This window comes from Apteryx mantelli, chromosome 2 (assembly GCF_036417845.1).
Source record: "Apteryx mantelli isolate bAptMan1 chromosome 2, bAptMan1.hap1, whole genome shotgun sequence".
NCBI lineage: Eukaryota > Metazoa > Chordata > Aves > Apterygiformes > Apterygidae > Apteryx > Apteryx mantelli.
In genome coordinates, this window is record NC_089979.1 from 114,170,607 (window position 1) to 114,196,967 (window position 26,361).

A 26,361-nucleotide genomic window follows, 5' to 3' on the forward strand; every position below is an offset into this window, starting at 1 on the left:
CACTAATCCCTGAACCTAGAAACTGAGATTCACTTCCACCCACCAAAATATCCAGACTCAACCTATGAGAAAATGCTGACCAAAAATAGGCAGTATTTTTAAGCCGAGGTCCACTTGATTTTGGCACTTTCAGAAAAGAAGCATTTCCAGGCTTGGGCAAGATTCATCACCAGAAGCACAGAACAATAGCCATGAAGAGAAGCACCCAGCTGTGATTCCCCTCTCCATCCTTCCTCCTTTCCTAGCCTCTCTCTTGGCCCCACATCCCTACATCTCCCACGTTCTTGCTCAGATATTTCCCCACCCTTTGCCTTAGGACCCTCTGCGTTGCAACTATATCCTTAACAATAAAAGAAGAGGTAAGTAAAATAGTAGCTACCCAGCCATAAGGAAGCCCCTGTTGTCTGCCAGTGCGCAAAGAGGTGATGGAGGTCTGAAGGAAAAGGCTGAAGAAGGAAGAGCTTCCTTGAAGGCCACTGCCTAAAAACTGGCAGGGAAAATGCTCCAAGAGCTCAGTGTAGGTGCTCCTTGTATTACTTCTTCACACAATGTTTGTGCAATGCTGCAAGGCAGGTCTGTGCTCATTCCATTTTTATTTCTTTTTAAACAAGGCCTATGCTCCCATACAACTGATAGAGACATCTCCAGATGTCCCTCAGTTTGGGAACACCTGAGCACGCTGGGTTACAAGGTGACCAGAGGGATGGGTCATGAAAGGAGAGGGACCAGGCCATGCTTACCCTACAGGTACATTTAACCCACGGCTACTCAGGAGTAAGTCCTTTTAGTTACTGTGATTTTACACTGGAGCCTTTTACTTCCAGGTAAATGGAGATAAAAGCAGCTTAAATAAAGCTCAGACTGTTTAAAATCCCAGGAGTCTCATCTTACATTATAACCTGGTGAGATGGAAGCCTGTTTGAATGTGCATGTCTTTATATTATATGCTATCATATGTACACATGTGGCCTTTCATAACAGATATCCAATCCCGGAGTTGCAGCCTGTCGACGCTACCTACAACGAAAGCAGTAACTGGCCCAGCCAGCACATGCTGGAACTGCAATAGGGGAGGTTTGTAGCAACATCTCTGTAAGGGTACCTGGTATTCCCTGTCACAATATAACTCTGCAGCAGCTGAAACCCTATAAGCTGTTAAGACTGATTATCCCCTAAAGAGTTCTAGAAAAAACAAGAGAACACAAAACAAAAACTTGTAAGTGACTACAGACTTCTCTGGTTTCTTCAGTTCTTACAAACTGCATGGGCTCAGTCCATGGCAGGGAGTCAGATGGGCCTTTCTGTCTCTCCGGTAGGAACCCACTGCAGGTTTGTTAACCCTCCTCCTCGGCTTTCCTCGCCGGCTGCAGACCTCCCCACCTGTCCTCCAGGCACCACAACCAAGAGCAGGGATGGGGTGAGCAGCGTAGGCTGAGATAAGAGGCAGAGCCAGATGGGTCTGGCTGCAGTTGCAGGCACGTCCTTCTCTGCAGGATGTGGGCCAGTGCCCAGAACTGCCAAGTGCCAATGGCAAGATCTGTGAAACGTGCTGGCAAAGGGTTTTGTTCACGCCCTGAGAGTGACAGATTCACCTGGAGTAGCTATTGCAGCTCCTGCACCTATTCTGAGGTTAAAAAAAGCTGCTGCTAAAAGTTACATCTCCCGCTAGTGCCCCACTTAATAGTTAATACGACTCCTTGGGACTGTACGCTTTGCTTCTGAAAAGCAAATGAACAAAAGTCTCCAAAGAAGTTTTACTCATGTACAAACTCTGTATGAAAATGTGAAATTTGAAAATCGAATGCCAGGAAATGCCTGTGTGGCTTTGATTTGCTTCCCTTACCTGAAAACAAATGCATAACCTAAACATGTGCTATTTTCATCTGCTTTATGAGTGCTGGAGTTTACAGGCTTAAACGTTCCCTCAGTAGAGGTAGACTGCAGGGTGGGATGAGAGAGGGTGCAGAGAGGCACAGGGGGCTGCCAGCAAACGAAAGCCATCATCACGAGAAAGCTCTGCAGCGCTGCAGGGCAGCTCGCAAAGCTCCTGGGCGCACTTTCCATTTGTGGCACAGAGACCATCCATCTCCTACCCTTGGCCATCATGCTCCTTCAAGCCACCAGTTTTAAAACCAAAATCAACTCCTTCTCAAAAGAAAGCCTTTAAATGTCTAGAAAAACCTTGAAATCCCCTGAGCTGACCCTTTTCTTTCCTCTTAAAGGAATGCTGAACACTGATTTCTGAGAGGACTTAAGAGTGCCGAGAGCAATGCTGTTAACTGCTTTTGATCAAGCTTATGTCTTTGCTGAGCTGAATTCATTCAGCCCACTGCTTCCACAACCAGGTTCTTGGAAATTCATCTCTAGGACAGTTAATTATTCGCAGTTGCTCCTTAGATGTTGTTACAGCTCTCTGAAAGGTTTCTCCCATACCACAACTACTCTTTTTAGACCATTTGCAACACTGTTCAGTTTAACACCACTGCAAAGCCAAGTGACCAACTGACACTTAACCAAATACATGCTCCTAAAGGGATAATCCAGCAGGACAAAGCGGAGGCTTCCTGAAGTAAACGGGACAGAACAAACGGGAGAAGAGAAAAATTTGTCTGTATTTTAAAAATGTCTATTGCAGAGAGAAGCAAAACATGAGAAGTGCCACTCAGTCGCAGCGAGCAGGTTCTGCTTTAAGCTTTTCCACCAGGAGGTCTTGAAGGGCAGAAACTCAGCTTGAAAGACCAGCCATTCCCCCGGGAGCACTGCAGAGTGAATACAGATACAGAAAAGAGAGCTAACCTCGCTTCTGCAACAAGTATCCTAAAATAAGTTCACTCCCATAGTCCTGGTTACTGGTGAAGGCAGATACGGGAGGAACTACCAGCTACCACTTCAGCTTTGGACTGACAAAACATGGCAAAGATGTTCTCAGGGAAGTCCAAAATCCAGCAGGTAAAGAGTCAAATCTCACAGTGACCTCATCATCCCTACAGACATTGTACAAAAAGCACAGCAAGTTCTTCAAACCAGTGAAACAATCCTTGGTGTGGGGCACCACCAACAGAGTCAGGCACTGCTTATTCCCAACATGAAACAACTAGTCACATACCTTGCACCGACCCTTCACCCAAAGGAGAGCTCCGCTAGCTGGTACCAACATCCTCCACCCTGCTCCCTCTGCCCCATAGGGTCCATCCGAAGCACCTTTCTACTCACCAGACAACTTGCCTTGCTGAAGCTGCCTGCTCCCTCCCAGGAGCCATCCTGCAAGGCCTCCAGCCTATGCACCAGCCTCACTGATCCTCCTGACAGCACATGCACAGGGGAAGAAAGTGGCTCAGCTCTTTTCCTTTGCCGGCAGCCTGTGCTAATGGGCAACCCCTCGCTGCGCTGCAGGAGCAGCAGCCCATTCTCCACCAGCAGCCCACTGCTGGGCTGACCCCCAGCTGGCCCAAACACAGATCCTTCTCTAGGCTTTAGGGCCTCTGTGTTTATTTACACCTGCTGCAGATTAAATGGGATCTGGCCCATTTAAGTTTTATTGCAGTAGCTGTAAAGGCATTTCAGCCTCCAAACAAGTTTCTAGGGGAATAATAATAGCTTGGATCTCATGGGCAGTAACAAACACAATATGAAGTTTTCCTCAAACTGAATTTCATTCAGATAGGTCCAAAAGTTGCCTTCACTTATGCCGAGTAGTAGGCAGGTTACTGAGTTACCCCAGCTTAATGAGGCGCCGTGTGCTAGTCAAGCTGTGCTCTCACAGCCTGTGGCAGGCAGGAGCTCAAGGAAAATAGCTTCAAAGTACATGAGAGTGAGTGTGTTCTTGGGGATTTTACTGCTGCTCACATCATGTCATATTCATTTGACCATGGTAACTGCATTGCATCCTAAGCTATATTTTGCAGCGATCTAGCATAAGTTACCTGCAGGATTTGGTGCCACTCAAAATAAGCAGAGCCAGCAAAATCATGTCTGCTGGAAAAAGACAGAACAGCAGTAAAAACTGGAACCAAAGCTGGAACCAAGCTCCCCTGATGGCTTCTGTAATGACCTGGGACAAATCCTTGCACCTTCCTTTTTCAAAGGGGAAGGCTGCAAAAGTAAAGAATACCAGAGAGAACAAAAGACTCTTCTCAGACAAGGTCAGAAGAATCTTGTTGCCAGTTATCTCATGACAAAGAGTTTCGTTGTCCTTGCCTGTATCCAAATGAGATTTTTATGGCTTTCAGGGGTGCCAGCCCACAGTTAACAGCAGTTTGAGAGTACAGTAATGGCCTGGCTGTTTTAGCTTCCTGCAGCTTAGTTTTGCTTATAAAGGAAGAAAAACTGTTTAAAATATTCAACAATGTGTGTGTTTGCATGTGAACTTATTCAGTTGTTGTTATCTGAAACAGGACAGTATTTCTGAAAGTTAAATTAGTGAAAATGCTACAAGAACATTATATTGTTTTGCTGTAAAACCGTCAGTTATAACATTTCCTTTGGTTTGGCATTGCTGTCAGGAGTATTTTTCCCTTTATAGCACAAAGGGTCATGTCAGAGAGCTTTCCTTTTCATTCAGCATTAAAATGTGCTGTGTGGTCATTTTGAGCCTGGAGCAGAACATGCTGGGCTAGTTGGCAGCTCAGCTCCTTTCACATTCCACAAACTTCTTTCGTAAATGCTGAATTGCTTTTTTCAGTGCTTAAAAGTCTCTTGTCTAGGTCACTTTTTATTAATTGTTACTTGAAAAATTTTTTGTATGTGGCAAATATAATGCTCAATCCCCAGATGCAGTCATGGCTGCTTGTTGATGGAAGTCCTCCCCACGCTGGACATGCACAGAAACAAACTTCCTTAGCAGGGCCACAAGTTATAAGCAGATGTCATCCCTACTGTATGTGTGATGATCGTATGCTGTGCTCCGACTCCCTGTTACAATGCCTAAAACAGGCTGCACACAAAACTAAAAGCCAAAGCTGAGCTCCAGGAAGCCCTTCTGGGACAAAACACACCCTGTCCAGCAGCATAAAGAGAGAAAGGAAGGGAAGGATGAGAGGTGTCCACATCCATGCATGACTGAGGAGGAACTGCGCTTCTCTGAGCTGAGCCAGAGGGTCCATTCAGGCCTCATTTCAGATCACAGGGACCAGGAATACCCTCCCCCCCAACCACATTTCAGCAGCTTTTGCAAGCAGTGAACTGCACTTGCAAACTGTCAAGAATTTCTACAGTATCTCTCTTTTTATGGCCTCCATTATTCCCTCAATTTACAAGGCAACAAAGAAAAAACAACCACCACACACATCCCCAACATCACAACAAAGCCTTCTTGGCTGCTTTTTAGCAAGATCTTACACAGTATTAAAAGTATGTTTTATTTTCTGTACAATTTTCATCCAAATCTCCAGGCATGGAAATGTCCATTGTGTCCCCACAAAAAGTTAGATTGCTCTGTTGCCATGAGACACCCCGTAACTATCCACAAGGGGCACAAAGCGAGAGCCGTCAAGATCAAGTGCTGATGCTTTCTAAATGGCGGGAAGGACAACCAGAAGGAGGGAGGGGGGGAGGCAGTTCTGCTTCACAGTTGAGCCTCAAGCACATGGAGCTTCTGCCTGTTCCCCGGGGAACAGAAGAGACGCACTCAAGTTCACGTTATCGTTCGTGTTTAGTGTTTGAGTCGTTGCGTTCAACGGTCACCCCGTTTCCGTTTCGCGTCACCTCTTTCCTGTTCCAGTCCTTTTCCATGTAAAATTCAGCTAGCACAGGGCAGTGGTCCGAAGCGACGCCACCCCAGGACCAATTATCAGGAATCCATGGGTTTGTAAGACCTTCTCTAACAACAGCCCAGTGACCTGCGTGAGAAAGAATTGCAGACAAAAAGATTAGTATGAAAAGGATGTTTGGATTCAAACCCATTTCCACAAGCTTGCAAATCCTTCAGCCTACTAAATAATTCAAGGCAGCCTCACCAGCAGCTATGGAAAGTCACTACACAGAGTAACGTTACCTACAAGTGACAGAGAACACCAATGTCACAAAGGTTATAAAATCCAACTGAAAAGAAGTTCTACCTGTGAAAACCTTTTTCAAGCTCCGACTAATCCAGATGTTATCCAGCGATTTAGATCCTTGAGGGTTCTTTGTGCTGATATTGGTAAAAGTATTTGAAGGGACCAAGTGATGGAATTTTTCTTTCCTTAGTATGTCATGGTCACTGCTGTCTGGGGCCTGGTTAAAATCCCCTAGGATGATCATGTCTTTTTCTCCTAGGAAACAGAAAAATCAGAAAGAAAAAAGAAATGAGTGAAGGAAAAGAACATGCATTGCTTAAATACAAAAGGGAGGAGAGATAATAGCAGGAGGAAAAATACAACTACTGAGTAGCAATGCTGATGTTACTCTGCACTACTGAAACTTATACTGTTTAAAGCCTTTTTTCATTAGCTACTTATTTATGGCCATTCTGATCATAACAATTAAAAAAATCCAGTACACATTTCATGCTTGTTTTTAAACATCATCTCAACTATATAGGTAATGACAGACTCAAAGACTAGGAGTTCTGATCATAGAGTTTTTTAGAAGCCTGTGACTTTAGAAGCTTTTTTTTTTTCTTCAGTAAGATACGCATCTTCCCCAACTTGTCCTGACATTGTCTTTTATAGCTTTGCTGTGAGTTTCAAGGACACTTTTGCAAGAATCCCAGGAAGACACAGCCTTACACTAGTATATACCAGAGTCCCAGAAGTGCAGCGCTCATTCTAAACCTGTGCATTTAAGAAATCTAAGAGAAAACCATTAGCAGCAGCCTGCAAGCCCGATGGCAGAGGATTAGTTCACAAACCCTACGGACACTCAGTGTCTACAGAAGCTTTTATTTGCCTGGCTCACTGAAGAGATACTGTTGAACTCAGGATGTCTCAGAATTTGTCTAAGGCTGTATTTTCAAAGAAACTAAGGGGATTACTTGAAATGCTCATCCAAAAACCCCATCCGCATGCAGATAAATAGTACTTCAATTCTGATTAGATTATATTTATAAGCGTAATGATGTGAGAAAGCAAACTAATTTTGTATGCACAAGGTGTGTTCTCCATAGTTGCACAGCTGTAGATGGAGGCATCCTGGCTGTGCACTAAGGTAAGAGGGGAATGTGCATGCCCTGGTGCCCATCTCAAACTCGGGCCAAAAATTTGTGATATGCAGACTCCTGACAGCTGACCAAAGAAATCGCTGCATTACAGCTTGGTACTGGAAAAGGAGGAAGCTGCTAAAAGGAGATACAAACGCACCAAAAATTATTACAAAGCTGACATCTGAGAAGGGGACTATTAAACTCTGTAAGCCCTTTGCTTTCTGGCTCCTGCATAAACCTACTTGTTTTGTGCTGTTGCTGTAGAAGCAGCTAGCCAGGAGAGGGAGCACAAGTTAAACAGCAAAACCTGTTCCACTCTTCTCTGCAGTGCTTGAAACAAGGACTGGGAAAGGGTGGGAGGGCACAGGACCAGCAGCTTACCAGCAGCTTGCAGACTTACAAAAATGAATGCTTCACAACAGAATCCTGATGCTTGCTATGATGCAGAAGGGAGATTAAAAGTGATGAAACTGTGGTTTCTCTACCCTTTGCAAGCCACAAATCATACTGGAAATTACATGATGTTTAAATGTTATTCTATAAAGTGTTAATGGCAGTGGCCCTTCCACCTTAAAAAACAAACAAAAAAAACCCGAAACACAAACCCAAGCTATTTTCAGGTCCATCAGAATCGAGAGAAAAATCAGTGTCTGTCTATGGGGAAGGGCAGAATCACTCTGGAAGGAACTGGTTTACTATCATGATTTCAACTCCAGTATACAAGTAGTATCTTAAAGGTCTATAAGAAGATGTTTAAATAGGGCCTCTGAAATGTAGGCTTCTGCCTTTGCAGCTAAATCTTAGCCAGGCAGGCATTCCCTTCCTGCACAATACCAAGCAGCATGCTTGCTGTGAGCAATAAGGCCTTATTTTTGCATGTCTCCCCACAAAAAAACAGTTTTGCATGTCTCCGCACAAAAAAACAAGATGTCTTGCTTGACAAGAACAGGAAAATGAATCTGATCATATTACATCTGGGTGTCATGAGGCTGCAGTGCAGCATCACAGAGAAACCATAAAAGGGTGCTGAAACACAACCACTCTGTCTCAGTCCTTCAGGACTAATGGGTGCTTAATGGGCAGGGACAGAACCACTCCGGCAGCATTTGCTTTCTTCCATGCTTTCAGCTCAGCCATGTAAGTAGGGAAGGCTACTTTAGACAGCTTTGGAGCACATCCTTAAGGGGGTCAGAAATGACAGAGAGGCAATAATCGCAGTATTGCAATCCTGCACAAATATTCACACTTCTTTCAGCAAATCTTCAAGCCTCTTTCCCTTACCTGAAAAATCTATTAAAAATTAAAATCACAAGTGAAAATTTTAGCTGACTGTTCAGTTCTGAACTGTTTAGAAAAAAGCAGAGGCTAAAGCAACCTAAACCTAGATGTGTTCTCAGAAGCAGGTAAGAAGTCAGTCTGGTGCACACACAGGAAGTGAGTCACTATATGCTTCACTATTTTAAACTTCCACCTGCAGAATAACTGAGTATAAAATCATAATTCAACATAAAGGTCACAGAGATGGAATACACTGGGGCACAGTAAACATCAAAGAAGCCAAACCTCATTCAGCCAGCACATCACTGAGGGAAAGGATCGCTTCTGGTCTCCTCTTGCAGAAGCTTGTGGGGTTTCACAGAACTGCAAATCACTCTAAAAAAGACAGGGCAGCCCACCTGCGCTAAGCAGAAAGAGCAGACAAGACCAGCAATTGTCTATATAACCACCAACTGCATTTCCTGTTATCCCGGTTCACCTTCAAGCAGCCAGCTCCCAGCCGTGCTCCTATCTCAGCCAGTTCCTGCAACAGCAATACCACAACACACGCAGAGTCCCTGCAGTTTCATGTCTCGCCCACTTCCCAAGGCCCTCGACGGACATTAAGCAGCAGAAGCAATGCAAACAGGCCTGCCTGCATCCTCCTGGGCATGTGACAATTGAGATAATGCTCGCGGTATTCTGTCACGACTTTCCTCTCTTGCAGAAAGTCAGGTTTGAGCCTGGCAGAACTACTACTCCCCCTCAGGACTTGGCCTGACCAAAAGACTCCTAATTTGACAGAAGCTGGTGCTGCTTTTCCTCCCAAAAAAGGGATCAATAACCTGCAAGCGTTGCCTCACCAACCCAGTTTTTGTAGCAAAGGTCTCTCTCACAGGCAGATTACATTGGCCCAGACAGCCCTAGGGGCTCTGTCTGGGGGGACGAGGTAGAGTACAGCCTTCAGCAGACAGGCGCATGTGTCCCCTTCCCGCCCGGGGTGCTCCCAGGCTATCACAATGAGACCCATCGAGCTCAAAGTGACCATGTGTATGGCAACAGAGAACTCCTTCGGTGAGGAAAAAGTCAGTTCTGTTTTTAAATTCATCTTCAAATTCACAAAGTACCAGCTACTTTTAACAGTTTCTGTGCCTGGCTCTGTCAGCAAAGAAAAGCACTGCCTTCGCTCAGTCCCTTTTGCCACAGTGGCTGAACACTTCCACTGGGGCTATAGTCTGTTCATCTGATCCAGACTGTGCCAATGCGATCTGCGGAGTGACTTTCAGTGCGCTGAGACAAAGGTAATTGCCTGCAGGCAGTCTGCAGTGTTGAACTGCACTTTCCCGCAGGGAATTGTGAAACCCTCCTTTTCTTCCTGGCAGTCCAAAGAGACCTCAGTAGGAGACTCCTCTGACTTCCCTATGCCCTGAAGCAGTCCCCTGATAAATTAAATAGACCCTTAACCACCAAATCCTTCCTGAAGAGAGTGATGACCAGATCATGAGGAGGATGGGGCAGTAGAAAGGCTGGTAAGAAGCTCCCTACTGCCTCTCAAAGGTCTTCTAAGCCTTGTCTCCGATGCATGGGAAATCTACAGAATGTGGCCAAGCTGGATGGGAGAAAATTACTAAGCCAACAACCTGGTCCACGGATCATAGCAATGACTGGCACATCCAGACTAGAGCACACATGGTCATCACACTGAAGCCGGGCAGGTGGGGTGATGAAAAGAAGGCAGCGATGTTGCTACCAAGGGTTAGTTATTAGCAGCAAACAGCCACTGAGCCTCTCTGTACTGCTGAAGAGAAACAAAGGGGAACAAGGAAACCAGGACCCACTGGTCTGATGGGAGCAATACATGGACACTACTGCTGTGGGAGAAGGAGGCATTGCCTGATGCCTGAATTTCCTCAGATGCTCAGGTGCCTCATCACAAAAATGAAAGATAATGAAGTAGGTGTCTTAGCAAAATGGGATCAGAAACTCATAAACCTACCAGAGTATCCACAGCAAAATCAGTCTTAATTACCCATATCTTATGGACTTATTTGGAAGAAATTGAAGGACTGCACTAATTTTATGCATCAGATTGATTTTGGCAGGGTAATCCAGTACTTCAAAGTAATATGCGTACTATCATTTGTTTCTGAAACGAGGCCTGCATCCTACAAGCTTGGAGAAATTTGAATCCCTTCCTATGTGATAGACTGAGCCAAGAGCAAGCACACTTCAGTAATGTGCGCACCATATGAAAGGAAAAACATGAAACAAAAAGAAGCCCTGATGTTGTCGATCTAAATTTAGATCCAGCGGAAATGTAACTCTGTTGACTTCGGAAGAGCTACACATTTATGTGTGTCTCAATTCAGCCTTCTGGGATTAAGCAAATGATCCTTTTGTTTACCTTCAACATTTTCAATTTCAAGGTATGTGGACAAATATTTAAATCAGTAGCGCTTAAAAACAGCTCTGACTGACTTCTTGCAGCTCAAAAGGAAAAACAAAAGAACAAGCATAAAAACTGCAGACACCACTTGTGTTACAGAAGATGGGTATTGATGCTTCCAAGTGACTAACCTTGCAAAACTAGGCCAAGTTGAAAATCACCATGCGTGTAATCTTGTAACCCTTTTGTGCCTTTGTTAAGGAGCAAACAAAGGGCTAGATTTTTCTATTCCTATAAAAAGATCGCCAACACCACTCTGAACATGAAACGTGCTGTTTTGCTCCATGGGAAACTGAACGTTATTCATCCTGGCACAAAACCAGAGCAACTAATCTGAAATCAACAGAATTATTCTGCATATTGCACCCATGTAACAGCAAGATTTAGTTTCCGGTCTCTTGTTTCATTAGCATGCATCTCCTGATTTGCAATGGGTTTTCCAAAGTACTTCCAAATATCCAAAAGCAAACATATAGAACCTATTTCTTTTGAAAAAAAGCCAATAAGCTTTGTTCTGATCTCCAGTAGGTCTCATTTCCACAAAGCACTTAAAGACAGGCTTAACCTTAGCATCCATATTTTCTTTTTGCTGAAGTTGGGTCTTATACTAGCATAAAATTATGAGGGATTTCAAGACTATTGAGAAAATAGTGTGAAAGCCAGTAGTGTCCCCTGTGCTAATTGTGTTAATTAGGATAGACTATAATATAATGAGCAGAGGAAAAACAAATTTGCAATGCTATGGAGCATTCAAGTATAAATACTGGTCAAGACAGTGTGAAACTGATGAGGATATCTGTGAACCTGCATGGAGACAGGTTTTCTTTCTAAATTCCTTTTGATTAGATAAGATGACCAGTGCGTGCATGAGGGCTGGCATGAAAACAATGCCATACCTTTCAGAGTCTCCTGCAGAGTCTGTGCAAAGGTTGCTAGTTTGTGGCTGTCGTGGTTCTTCCCTGAATTCTCTCCTGCTGAGGGTGACAAGGCCAGATGAAGGTTAACCAACGTTAGATCATTCATTCCAACCTGGGGGAGGCAGGAGGGGAAATCAATGTGATAAAGACAGGACAAGAAAGGTCACAAAAGCAAAAGCATGTACCAATTTCATGTACTTTCACTAGTCAATCCTGGTTTCTAGAACTCACTTTGCTCTGTGTGTGTGTCATTTTCTGTTCTTCTTTTCTTTTTCTAAGAACACAAGGAGCACATTTTGCAGCAATATCCTGCTACATTTTCAGTTCTGGGGAAAACTGATTTTCATAAGCAAACAGTTTCCTTCTGCAGCAGCTGCCGAAAGAAGCTGACTGCTCTTGAAAATCAGTTTATGCAACACCAGTTGTTAATAAGCTACAAATAATGTCATGGTCATTACATGGACTACTCTCTTGTGATCAGCCCTGACTTGTCACAGAGAATAACCAAGAAACTTAATGTACCTTGAAACAAGCTGCCAGCTCCCTGCAATCTTGTGCTTACCTTTTGGGACTCACTTCATCATTTGGCACAAGTAATACTTACTCCTAATTTTGACCTGTTATACTTATTAGAAACTTCTCTCAAAGCATTATGAGAGATGACAAATTCCCCAGATTGGACCCCTCCATCAGAGCCTGTGTGGAGCAGGGGCTGTATGTTCATACAAGCATATGCCCAAGAATAGCATGGAGAGTGCCTCTTTCCAAAATGTGTAATGTTCTTAGATGGGTTTGGCCCAGCGAAACAGCTTTAGGATGGAAACTCTGCAGTATCCCAGCAATATAAGAGAGATCAGCCTGAGTCTCTCAGGAGTGCTGCACCTCTTGTGTATGTCCATCCTGCCTGCACTTACCCCTCTCACTCACGATTTTTGATACGGGCAGGAGTCACAGATCTGTGGCTGTCTTCTATTGGATGCTCACTCCTTTCTCGCTCAGTTAATTTTGTGAAGGCAGAACAAGGTGATGGGTGACTTCTATCACTCTCTCAGTGACTGAAGACACTGCCAAAAATCCACTGCCTCTCACATGCCCAAACACTGCCTTGCAGCAGGGCTGTCTCCCAAAGGAGCAGGGGAAAGGATTTATTCAGGTGATTTGCCTCACCTATTAAGACCCACTAAGCACCTTGCTATACAAGACACGAGAATGCTAAACTGATGACATGTATTAGCCTCATGCAAATTTTATCTGTTAGAAGATTGTGTCTCTTTCAAGCTTCTTATCCAAAATACTTTAATAAAAGCTAAACTTTACAAGGGTCAGCTGGCACAATTGCAGTTACCTTGAAATGTGCAAGATATGGGTGAGGATACGAGTGCTTCCCATTGCCGTTAGTTTGTACATTCTCCTGAGAAGAAGCATCTTTCAGTTCAATGCCAGCTGTTGCATCCCAGAGGAAGCCAGAATATTCAACCCCCTGGAATTAAAAAAGAGAAAAACTACTAATAAAAAGAAGGTAAAACCAAAGCATTCTGCCCTGGATGCAACTTCCATCCAAATATTTAGTCAACTCAGTACCACTGTTGGTATTGGCGGTGGTGTACATCACTCACAAAATATGTAGTGGTAGTAAAAGCTGATACAGGTTTATGTCCTGCCTTGGCATCTGCAGAGGGCAGGAAGTCTCACCTGCTGCGTGGAAATGTAAGGGAAAAACAGCAGACTCCTAGACTATGAGTAGGAGGTAAAGAGAACAGGTGGAAAAGCTTATTTACTTCACTCCTGGGCCAAAACTCACTTGCCACTAGATGTGGGAAGATCACTCCACAGGCCGTCCCATTGACTTCACTGACAGCTGAGCGTACTGACCTGAAATACATATTGCTTTGCTGCTCACAGCCGCTTGCATTTGTATGCTGGCTATCAGACAGCCAGGTAATTTTAGCACTGCTCGGTCCAGTCAACAATTTAATAAGCTGTTTTAATGTATATAGGTAGAACATATTCAGGGCTGCTGCAGTGGTGAAAGATAAAAGATGCAGCCTTTTATGTGCGTGCTTTGTGCTGATATGGCCCTCATTTCCTGCTTTTCCAGACAAGGAATCCGACTCTTGCTGGTGTGGTCAATAATAAGGTAGTTTATTACCCATAAGAAAACAAGGATTTTTCTGCCTAACCCTGTGTGGGAGTTCATGTTCCCAGCATCTTGTCTCTGCCAGTGGCCAGCAGCAGATTTTTAAGGAAAGAGCACAAGAGAAATAAGGGTATATAGAGCTTGATCTTTGTCCTGACTGGCTGTTCCAAGGACTGGCACTCTGCTGGTTAGACTTCCTATGGGTGAGAGCACCCAAACCACCATGTGCAAGAGCTGCTGATGGACATGCTCTCCATGAATTTTTCTCATCTTTGTTTGAATCCACTTGGCAATTAATTGCACAATTCAATTATGTGCTGCAGGTACTTCCTTTGGTTTCTTTGAGAGTTGATGGCTCATAATTTCACTGGGTGGCTAGATCTTGTGCTATGAGAAACAGCAAACAGTTGTTTCCTGTTCATTCTCTCCATGCCACACACAATCTTACAAATTTCTCTCATGTGCACGCTAAAAATATCTAGGCTCACTCAGTGTCTCAGCATGAAAACTGGTCCAGACTTCTCAGCCCTGTCAATTTTCTCTGTCTTTTTTCTGGCTAGAACATTTCATATTCAGTTCTCTACCCCTTTCTTTTCAGTTTCTGTCATCCTAGATGCCTTTTTGACTACTTTGGAATGTGGAATTGGCATTTTCAGAAAACTATCTATCTACCACAGCTACAGCAGTAACTAATTCAAAGCCTATCAGCCTCTTTTTCTCTCATCACCCAGACACCATTTTCCCTAGTATCATTTAAACTTGTTTCTCTTAGTGAATCATAATTAAATCCATCTCAAGGAAAAGTTTTCCATTACAGCTGCAATAAACTAGCAATATCTGCTCTGCCATCTTCCTATGAGCCTTGAAAAAAAACATTAAGGTTGGCTAAAATTCTTTAGTAGCTCCTTTAGATAACTCACCTTTAAAATACCGACAAGATTATTCCACCAGTCAGAAGTCTAATGTTTAAAAACTGAGCAGGCTACAAAAATGTGGAAGAATAAAATAGCTGTCGACCATTCACCCTCTATTCCTGGGCTCCAGATTTCACATTAACCTAGTTGCCAAAAATCAATATTTGGTAGAAGGGATGGCAGGGAGGGAGCAAGGAAACCAAATGCAAAGGAGGGTACCTCTGCCAAATGATAAGGATGTATGGAAGCATAAGCCTGATATACCATCCACTATTTTGCATTATTTAGCACTGTAGAGTATCCTGGCATCAGTTTGGGCCAAAGATGCTATATATTCAGAGTAACACTGCATTACTTTATTGTATTGTATTTGTGTACAGAATTTCAAATCTGACAAACCTATTCACTAAATTAAGGGGGAGAATAGACTTTTTGGCTTAGTTAAGGGTTCTGTAGCATAGCCAGATTTCCCTTCTGTTAAAGCATGTAAAAGAAAAAGTTAGTAGATAACATTTCTATTTTTAGTTTCACCATAGACTTCTCCTGTAATTTAGGGAATCATCCCTCCTCACATCCCTACCAGCAAAACAAAGTAGACAATGATCTTTAATCATTCAGTTCACAGTCAAAACATCCACTGTTATCTTTGGAAATATGGCTCGAGAAAGAATGGACTAAAGATTTTGGATTTAAGATAGGACCTCTGAAAAAATACAGAGAATTATGAATAATTCTTGGAATAAAGAAATGGCAAGGGGGAACAACTTTGACAAATTTGCACAATTTTTTAAATTCAGTGTTCTAATGATCTGGCATAACAAGAGATCCCAAAGGAAGACTTTCAGCCAGGGAATACAAACATCCTGAAAGGGATTAGCCCTCTGCATTGAAACAGAAAGTGTTGCCCTGAATTCTTTAAAACCTTGGGTGCATTCAGACCCTTAGTGTCTTTTTAAGGGTTGCTAGAGTCCACCTCTTGTGGTGCTCATGTGTTGTTTTTCTCTTTTTTTTTCTCCTGTTAGTTCCCATTCTTGGGTTTTATGCAGGAAAGCAGCAAAAGTAGCTGCAACTTGCAAAACACCAGGATCCAAAAAATGTCACAATGTGATGCAACTTGACTTGGAAAAGCCAGATAAGAAGACACAGATTCTAAGCACTGTTATGAGCTTCTCTATGGGATACAACCACAGCCACTCATTTAATAATGACAAAATTCAGAATAGATGAAGACAGCCTTATGCACTACTAAACACCATTCATTTAATTACAGGTCCCGGTTCTCGTTTCCATCACACAGCAACACTGAGTGTTGCAACTGCATTATGAGAATTATCTTGTTCAATAACGAGAGGCTTGAGTCTGAGGAGGACCTTGCTCCAAGGTCTCATTGGGGTTCTTAAAGGAAAAAGGACAGATTACCCTTGGGTGAGATCACCTTTGGGCACAGTTAGCAGAGTCTGGTCCAGTGTTGCTACACCTTGGATATTGTCAACGGTAGCAGATGCAACCACCACTACCTTACAGGCCAGTACCTCACTGCAGTATAAATATATATCCCCACGACACAAGATGCTGCAGGGGAAGGCATACTGCAGCACAGTGCTGATTTTAAATAGAGCCTACAGCATATTTTAAATATATGGGCAGAGCACTTTAGGGAATGCACAAGATAAGCTCCTTTTCCAGATGAGGCCAGTGTGCTGAACAGCCCCTCTGTGGCATCTTCATTTGCAAACTAAGAAAATGGAAGCAGTTCCAAATGCCAGCTAATGCTGTAGTACAAAACAGGCACAGCTGACTAGCAGAAAAAAAATCAGAAGTACTTCAGCGTGTCAGAAGCAAAATGAAGGCCTATTTCCTTGTCCTAATGTGTAGCCTTTTCTGTACACTTCTGCACTGTTTTTATCCACCACACACCCCCCAAACACACAGACACCTTCCTCCTTTATGCTACAGACTATGGAAGATGATTCTTTGAAAAAATCAATAGCACAGACAAACTTAAAACCATATGAAAAGTCAGCTTAAAAGAGAAGAGTTACAAACCTCACCAAAAAAGATTTGCAAAATGCTTTGCCTTAAACAAAATAAAAATATGTCCTTGGTTAGAGAGAGAAAAAAAAAAAGTGAAGCAAAGTTCAAACTTAGGAATTAATGTACCTTATGTAGCTGGCCTGAGGGTTTTTCGGAAACAACACCCTTCCAACATCCTCTAGGGCCCTTCCACTTGCGGATGTTTGGCAACGTCGGCTGGTTCAGCTCCATACAAAACTGGAGACAAAAAAAAAAAGATCAGCTTTGCAGATTTAAAAAAGACAGCAATAAGCATGCAGAGAGGCACTGATAAGGCATACCAAGGAACACTGGCTATACTCTACTGAATTATTAAACAAAAGCCACCTTCAAATGTGAGGCAGTTTCTGTCACTGAGGTCAAGGAAACTGCAGCAGTTAGCTGCAAAATTTGAGCTTCAGTTTTTAACACAGCAACAGCCTAAGCTGGCCCTCGTAAAAGGAAGGTTGTTAATACAGAAAGAACAAAAGTATGTCCTTAGCGCATATGAGGAATGCAAAAACTCTGCCCTCTGAGAAAGTTTGTACAGGAGGAGGTCTGGGCCAGATTCCATGCGGGCTGACCCCTGACTTGACATTATTTGGAAATTACATTAAAATAGCTCAGTGCAGATGCTACAAGTAGAACTTGTTTTAAAAATATATACATTTGTTCTTCAGACTTCCCCCCCTCCCCCACAACACACCAGTCCCTTCAGCATAATTATAATCAGCTAGAGCCTTTGGAAGCCACAAATAGCATCATCAGTAAAACTCACTAACTACTTATTTGACTGGAAAGGGGGTTCTTCTGTGCTGTCTCCAAAGACATAACTGCACAATAATCCTTAGGCCATTATATTATGCACTCTTCCACCGCCTCCTGCACCATCCTGCTCCTACAGCAGAGGCAGAGAGATTTCACAGCCAGGCAGCTGAATCTTCCCAGAGGGCAGGAAATCCCTGTGCAACAGCACTGGCTTGACTCCAGTACCGACCCTGTCCCTCAGCCGCAGGGACAAAACAGGAGGAAGGGAGTAGACCCAGCTCAGCGGCTGGTGCCCAGCTGACAAAACGTTTCTTTGGGTTCAGACTCCCCTGACTTTGTGCCAAGGACACCCCAGGACTCTGGCAGGAGAGGAAGAACTTTCTTCTCACCCCATTTTGGGTCTGGAGTGAGCTGAGGGCTGAGACTGTCACAGAGCATCTGCTCTCTGCAAGCACTTCTGGTAACTCAGAAGCAGTTTCAAAAGAAATAACGAGTCAACACCTTGAAGGCAAAGAAGCAGAAAGTTTAGGCTAAGAAACCTCAAACAAATTAACATGCCCAAGAGCATACTGTGGGTACTGCAAGAGATTGTAAATCAGAGGAAGGAGATCTTTATTACTACAGGGTATGTTTCAACATCTACATTTTAATGGACAAGTAATAAACTACAACCATAAAATATTTTCCAGAGACAAACCCCATAGACTGCTGTGCAAATTTTGTCCCAAGTTTCCGGCCTTTTTGGAGATGCTGTCAATAGACCCATGGGATGTCAGCTGAGCTGCCGTATTTTTGCCTGGCATTTTGCAGCCATACATACAACATACGCACTATGTGGTATATGCACTGTAAGATAGATGCTTTCTGGATGCTTAAGCCTTCTCGTGCATAAATGAATCAGCTGTACACAGAGCAGATCTTTCTGATACTCTCCAGAGGCATTAGTCTTCCTGGACACAGCTGTATGGCCACAGCCCTGGGGACACATTTAGATTTCTAAGCATACAGTCACAGAGACTGCACAGTAACATCCAACAGATTAGGGATGCTAGAACTGTGGAAAACCTGGAAAGCATTTGAGTCCACCTGGATATGATCTTGAGACTGAAAAAAAAGAGACTGTGCCCTGGAAAACCCTTCTGGTTGATATTTAATACTTTTTGCCAGGAGTTTCAAAATAGAGCTCAATAGAAGGAGCTGCAGCCCTTTGTAAAGTTAACGTCAAGTCAAGGTGTCTGAGGCTAGACTCCACCTGGACTCTGGCAGGGAGACCGGGCAGCAAAGCAGCATGCATGGGCTGCACAGAAGAAATGTGCGCACACGGCAGCAGTGGCTTAGGGGGCAAGAAGCTATTAAAAAGTAATTACTGTGAAAGAACAACAGGGGCTTTCACCGTGAATCATTTTGTTGTATCTGAAACTGTATTGAAAGAGAGGTTTTCACAGTGAAAGGCCATCTTCAGCCGAGATCTTGTATCCAGAATGACATTCCAAAATAGGCAGCAGCATCACAAAGAAGGATTTTCAAGGCACCTGATAACCTTTCCTACACACTGATTCTCCATGGTGGGATGTGCTTCTGGACAAACACAGTTTGAAGAGCTACAGTGATAACTGCATGGATAGAGACATTTCCTACACAGGTATCAGTAAAAGGATGGGATGGCAGTTCTGAGTGGCTGTTATTCTTATGTACTCTATTCTTATGTTATGCCTATTTTATCTTCTGTTTTAAATAAAACCAAAACCTGCTCTTTTAATAACTGCCTTGTCTGTAAGTTCAGCATCCTGGAGTCTAAAGCTGTAAGCACTTACTTTCAAGAAGTAAGTAACTCAACAACCTTTTTGTCTCAGAAGGCTGAGTCATTTTAGTGCCTCACTCAAAGCGAAAATATTTGACACATCTTTTAAAAAGTTCTCTGAAATGCAGCGGTTTGCTGGGGCTCCTTATTCAACATGTATAAACATACTGTGCATGTTCAAGTCCGTTATCTAAGTGGAAGCAGTGCTATGGTGTGCCGATCTATTCAACAAGGAGGCATGCACAGAGCCTGTGGTGCCTGAGAACAGAGCTCCGTTCTGAGTTGATTGCGAGGTGGTACCGTAATAAACCCAGTAAATCATGGTAATAACAGTTGTCATTTCTAATGTAATTCTGCTGACTTTACAACAGCAGGAATTTGGTGAATGAGTTTTCTAACACTTAAATAACTTAAATGAGCAAACATGCAAAGAAAATGGTTGAAGATAGAAGTTCCACTGTAAACTGACAAAAGAGTTAACTTAACTTTGGGCTGCAGCTGCCGAGAAAATCCAGCCAGCACAAAGTACATGACAGGGCCAAATAAATACTACAGAAACCATCATTTTATTAAAAAGAGCACCTGCAGTCAACTAGTTGAATATTTGTTTCCTCCAAATTGATTTTTTAAGGCCTTGATTTAACTTTGCTCAAACAAAGAGCTGACAAGTGAGATTACACAGTTTGTTCAGAAGAAGGCATCAATCCATGCTGAGTACAGTCTCAGCAACTGAGAACTTGGCCTAAAGCAGCTGACTTTAATTTGTGCCCATTTTCCAGTGCTTACAGGCATGCAGATTTTCAAGGTCCAACAGCATACTTGTTTAGGTCATATTTTTTGCTCAGGTGAGAAGGGCATTTCTTAAATCACATTGTTCTGCCCACAAAACTCAATATCAAACAACATTAAACTTTCCCTTGTACAGTATAAATATACAGACAAGCTCCTGGCCTACACTGGGAAAGAAAAACAATTTTCTTCCCTTGCAAAGTTACATTAGATGTGTGTCAATCCATTTCAGGAGCAGTTCTCCAAGTGGTAAAGAAAAACCAAAATGAAAATCTCAATCAGAATGACCTTTTTTTTTGAAGTCCTCATAAGGAAGAAAAAAAAAATTCTAGTTTTGTTTTTCTCTAGAATGTTTCAGACTGCAAGTTTCCTGAAATCATATAGTTAAATTAAAAAAAAAAAAAAGGAATTGAAGTGTTCAGCTTCTTTTACAAGTTAGGTTTTGCTAAGATGTGTTTTATTAAATCCTACATGTACTGAGCCAAAACTCAAACATGTACCGTAACAGCAACAGCACAAGGGCTCATTTGCAAAGATTCCCTGTATTACACCTATGCTTTCACAGTCTCTCTCTCAGTTCAGTGCTAGATTTTGTCGGATAAGCAGTGGTTCTAGGGTGCAGGAATGCAGCAGGAGACAGACTCAAGAAATAGCCTATGTAAAAAGCAGTCTGTGCTCTTAAATGGTGAATCCCTCAGGACACTACCCGCCTGTTGCCAACCTTTTGATGCGCAAGGGCCAGTGCAGGACCTGGGAGAAACCCTATTACCCTCGCTCGTCAGCAGCACATCATCTTCCCAAGAAGAGAGGATCCAAGGAAGTATTGTTCTCTTTCCACCCTCACAAGAAGCCCATGACTATCGCTCCCAGCTATTCCAGAAGTGGAGATAGGGATGGGAATAAGGTTACGGCTAATACTGGAAAATAACAGAGGGGCAGCTGGAAAAAGTGGGGGAAACATACAGTTAAGTAGGGATGGGAGAAGGGAAGGCAAGGAGGCTAGGACTAATTTGGGAGCAGGAAACAATGTGTGCTGGACTGGCACGTCCTGGCAATCATAAGGGAATGGCAGACTCCCTAATGCATTTTTTTTCTCCTCAGGACACATTAAGCACTGCCAGCAAGAGCAACTGATTTATGCCTTAAATTAAATATCTGCCAATGCAGTAACTCTGCTTACTAAGAGAACTGCCAATAAGCACTGGCAGTGACCCACAGGCAGATCTCCGAACCTGTTGTTCAGCGTGCCCTGGGTAATCTTTACTATTTGTGCTATTTGTGCAGCCACTCCAAGTAGGCACAATGGGGTCATCTGTTCCAAAGGAGGACACTGCTCTGTGCTGAGCAACTTGCCTGTCAAGCGTTGCTCTTGTAACACAAGCCCTGGGGACCACACTGAGCCAAGTGGCCTCCTTCGGGGTGAGCATCTTCTGCCCGAAAAGACGGTGTACTACTCCTAAACCCAAAGGAAATCCCTTGTGACCAAGAAAACAAGTAAGCCTTAGGGCTTAATAAAACCACTTGTAATTATGCATTTCTTATTAGCTGGTAATTCCTCTTTGAAGGATACTTCAGCTTCAGAGCTGGATTCAGAGCACAGACAGCAAAGAGGGGAGGGAGAGCAAGACCCTGTGAAAGGAGCTTCCCGTGTGAGCCTGTTGTTATGGCACAGTACGCTTCTGTGCAGTAATCACTGTGTGAACTTTAGAAGGGCACTCAAAGCAATTAACTGTCTGTTTTGTTTAATTTACCACAGATGCTTTCAAGCCAAAAGGGCACTGCAGTAAATGTAAACAGCAACTTACTTCATTAAAGCAGAGATCATTTTAGTTCCACTTACCAAAGAGGAGGGATAAGAGCAAGGGAAAAAAAAAAATATATATATATATTTAATATCTTATGTGCACAGTTCCTTTATTAACAGAGCACTAGAGGGAGCAGCTTTAATGAGTACAGGAGATGCACATGAAACTTCTATCAATTTCTAATCATTTCAGATCTATTAAGAGATGTCACATTAGTAAAGACTTGACATCCCCACAGTGAGAGAGACTTGAAGTTCATGAGTTGTGAAAACTGCAGGAGCTGCCAATAGTTGAAAGGAGAGCTCGAGCAGCAAAAATAAAAGATGCTTAACTATATTAGGTCAAAATTCACCACCTTTTTCAACTTGCAGGTCCTGGAGAAATCTTAAAGTGGAAATCTGAACCTGTGCATAAAAAAAAAAATTCAAGTCTTCTGATACTGGCCTCACTTTCCTGTTATTTCCAGGGACCTCTTAGTAGTAGTTCATGGATCCCAGGAATTTGCAGGTCAGGGGCTGGAAAACACCAAAGTAAGGGCAAAGAATATTTTATGCTAGAGAACATCTCCCAGTGATGGACTTTGTGCTTCAGGAAAAAATAAAGAAAAGAGACCTAAGAGACACCCTGTGAATTGTGCAGCTGCATTTGAAGAGAACTGCCCCAACCCTCTCTAAACCTGACTCCTCTAACAACAAAATTCCCATCCTGAAACAAGGCAGAAGATACAACAAGATTGACAGGGGCTTCACATGACCATTCGGAGCTACTTTCTTTTAATCCAACCTTTAATTCATATTTCTCCAGATCTCTCTCCTTCCATTGTTCCCTTATCACCCTCACCTTCTATAATATTTCCTCTGCTTCATCACTGGGGACTCTCTAAGCTAAAAATCATGTTCCTGGGACTAACTGCACATTATCCTTTTTTTTTTTTACTCATCCAAGAGTGGAGCATACCTTTATTTCCAACCAAAAAAGCAGAAACAAACACCTGTAATCTTAATCCAATCTACTATATGCAGGACACAGCAAGGGCTGGTGCCTCTTAATTGAGCCTGACCTAGAAAAGTTAATTTCAAGTTCTCAGAAATATTTTTAACAACTTCAGTTTTCCCATGATGCGTCCTGATTTGACATCCATTCTCTTGAGGAAAAAGAGCATTTTGTTAGATCTTGTATGTGATGAGGAAGAGGCAGAGCTAGGGGATGGAGAGATTTGTGGCTGCTGTATTTCACTGGAGCAGCTATTGAGGTAGGGGTAAGAAAAGGTCAGGCACTTCAGGACTGCATCTCTATTGTCCTGGGGCAGCCATGCGTGCCAGTGCAAAGCCAGTACTGAAGGGGTGCAAGACACAGTCGGGCCAGGATTTTCAGCACGCTTTCGAAGGCTAGTAACTCTTCGCATCCGCATTCCCACAGGCAGGAGCAACTAAGCAAAGGGACACCGAAAGGCATCGTGCCTTTCAATTGCAGCTGGATTCCTGTATAACCAAACATAACTGCAGGGGAGAAGGAAGCATTATTATGGCTAAAGTGTAAACCAGAGACTCAACATGAGATCCCACTTCCTACTTACAATAGCATAATCTCGGGCCGTCATTGCTTATTTGCCTTTCCCTTAAGCGCATCTATTTCCTGTTTGTAAAAGTAGCCCAAAAATACCCTTGAACACACACACACACACACCAGGGAGATAACGCGCACTGATGCTGGGGATGAGCATGGAGACTCTGCTCAGAGAAACCATACATATAACACAGGGGAAGGGGAGTGGCCCTGTGTTAAGATATAATGTTCTATACATGCCCAGTGTTAGCCCCTTCCAGGAAGGCTTCATTAACGATACCTTAATGTTTATTGCTTGTGTTGTTCAAGCGTAGATATTACATGAAGGCAAATAAAACCTGGGGGGCAAATAGGGGTCTGCTAGATAGCTAATTACTAGTGTTTGCAGAGGAGCTCCAAGTCCCACAGGGAATCAATTTCAGATCGCAGACATATCAACACATTTGTTTCAGGAAAAACTTTTTACTTCTCCCTCTTGGACATAATTGTACAATGAAGTTGTAGCTGAAGAAAGAATAAAAAAATTGTGTAGCATATAGAAGCCAAATTATAAAGTTTAGGAGAAAAATTCTGTTATGAAAGAAAAGATAAGGAACAAATATATCGAAAGGGCAACAGCCACCGAATGACTCCTGGAAGGTTTGTCTGCCAGTTTTGCCATATCAGTTTATCCTGTTTACATTATGCCATCCAGACCTGGGGCGATACCTTCGGATTCTCTACTTGCTGTTCTGCTTCTTCTAGATCTAAAACAAAATATTGAGATTGATGGCTAAATAATTCTTGCCTCCTCCATTTTCTTCACAAACATTATCTACTGCACCCTTCAAACAGTTCTATAAAGTCTTCACGGGGACTGGATCTGAGGCAGAGTATTTCAGCACTTAAAATTCAGCTAAGCCCCTAACCGGGAGCTTTCTTCACAAGTAAAACTACACCTAGAGGCACAATCATCATCTATGTATTTGCACGCTGGAAATGCAAAGCTCATTTGTCCTCACAACACACAGGCGTACACACATACACACACACACACAGGTATTCGCTGGCATATCTGAGAGCTCCTTCAGATGAGAGCTAAACGCAAGCCAGTACAAATTTTTGCTCCCTAAAACTTCAGCACTCGGCACTCAGGACTCCCCTTCACAAAGACCGTGGCAGGGGCAAGCCGAGGGGAGAAGCTGCCTACAGAGGTGTCGCTTATACCCTGTCCTTCACTAGAGTTGGACACCTAGCTCCCACTGGCAAGGAGATGCCTTCGTCTGCTTGTCCACTTCTGTCCTTAATACTTAAAAAAAGAACCCTCCTGGAGCGAGGGAGATATGATGAGAAAGGCTCATTTCTGAAGCCCAGATACATGCAGTTTTAGGCCAGAAATGAAGTTGTTCAAGACCACTCTGCCTGCTACAGATTGGGGTAGTTGTGGGTATGCACAGAGGCATAACTCTGGTTACCTGAGGACCATTAAGGCAAAGCATTAAAGACTCTCTAATTTAGGCACTCATAAGGTAAGGGAGCAGCTGGAAGATGCCTGTCAGGTTCATAAAGTTTTTAAAACTAAGCACATACTTTCCATGTCATACCCACACCAGGTTATCTAAGCCCCTGTGTGAACTTGGCCCTTTTTTTTGAACCAGCCCATGGATTGGAATTAAAAATGAAGCAAGCAAGAGCACGAGTCTCTCCTGCAGCTGCTGTGTTACTCACCCATTGTACTTGTATGAATGTGCAGGAAATAATTATGCTCACTGATAAACTTAACATTATCTCAGTTATCAAAAGTGTATAATGATTTGTTTCCATATATGATTCTGTTTGAATCAAATCAGTTATATATATATTTTTTACTAAGGCATTACAGTATCAGTTGGGGAGTAGGAGGACTGGAAGTTTTCACTCCCAAATTATTTGCTTTCCTTCTTGAGTACTTATTTTGGAAAAAGTCAACGAGTTTCTACACTATCCTCCCAGATGAATCACAGCTAACCACAATCGCCTAACAGCTTAATCCTTTGTAATATCTGAGAGGAAATTACATTTTTTTATCTTTGAACAATTGATTGTAGCCCATAAACAGTTCTATGTTTGTCTTTTAATCATACCAGTCCTGGGACAACAAATCAGATCATTCAGTGGTATGTTCTTCTAGCTTCACTCTAAACAAAGTTATTATTTAAATAAACAGTGTCTTTTTATAGAACATCAAAAGGAAGACACAGAAACCTTTGGTACAGAGCAGTGAAACAATAACTAAAAGAGACAATGCAATAAACTATCCTAACACATAGGAGGTCACTATTTAAGAACGATAGGATGCTCAACTACCTATTGTCAAAATGGGGTATGTACCATTTTTCAGGCAGTTTGCTGTTTAATGAGAAGCTGTCTTCACAAATGCTTAGTGGAAATCTACACTGTCATTTTGCTATGGAAGAGGACACCAGTATTTGCAAACATGTATGTATGAGAAGTTTGGTTTTAGATGAGTGTAACTCTGCCTATTGAAGCTCCCACAGTTAAGATTTAAGTGGCACAAGATCAGGCCCAGCATGAAATCTGACTCTGCGGTGAAGAATGAGACACTGGTATAGTCTCCGTGAGCTCCACCATTCCGTGCAGCAGAAAGATAGAAGGAGATGGCTACTTCAGGCTGAAGCCATTTATGACAGTGGCCTAGGAGCAGCACCGAACTCCTCTCCCCAGCAGACCAGTGTCACAAGGCACCACACGTGAGTAAAAAAAGAGATGATAAAGACATAGTGAATTATGTTTCTTTTACACTGCAAGAT

General features: G+C 42.9%; 1 protein-coding gene across 2 annotated transcripts in view; it reads right to left on the bottom strand.

The window, feature by feature from the left end:
- Positions 1-5,343: 5,343 nt before the first annotated feature.
- Positions 5,344-26,361, bottom strand: part of EEPD1 (endonuclease/exonuclease/phosphatase family domain containing 1) — a 72,736-nt gene continuing 51,718 nt past the window's right edge. For both annotated transcript variants that reach the window (XM_067291258.1, XM_067291257.1), the window contains exons 4-8: positions 16,952-17,062; positions 13,086-13,220; positions 11,720-11,852; positions 6,057-6,251; positions 5,344-5,837 (exon numbers count right to left, since the gene is read on the bottom strand). In XM_067291258.1, the coding sequence (XP_067147359.1) occupies positions 5,638-5,837; positions 6,057-6,251; positions 11,720-11,852; positions 13,086-13,220; positions 16,952-17,062 (774 nt within the window). In that variant the 3' untranslated portion in view covers positions 5,344-5,637. The remainder of the gene's footprint in view (positions 5,838-6,056; positions 6,252-11,719; positions 11,853-13,085; positions 13,221-16,951; positions 17,063-26,361) is intronic.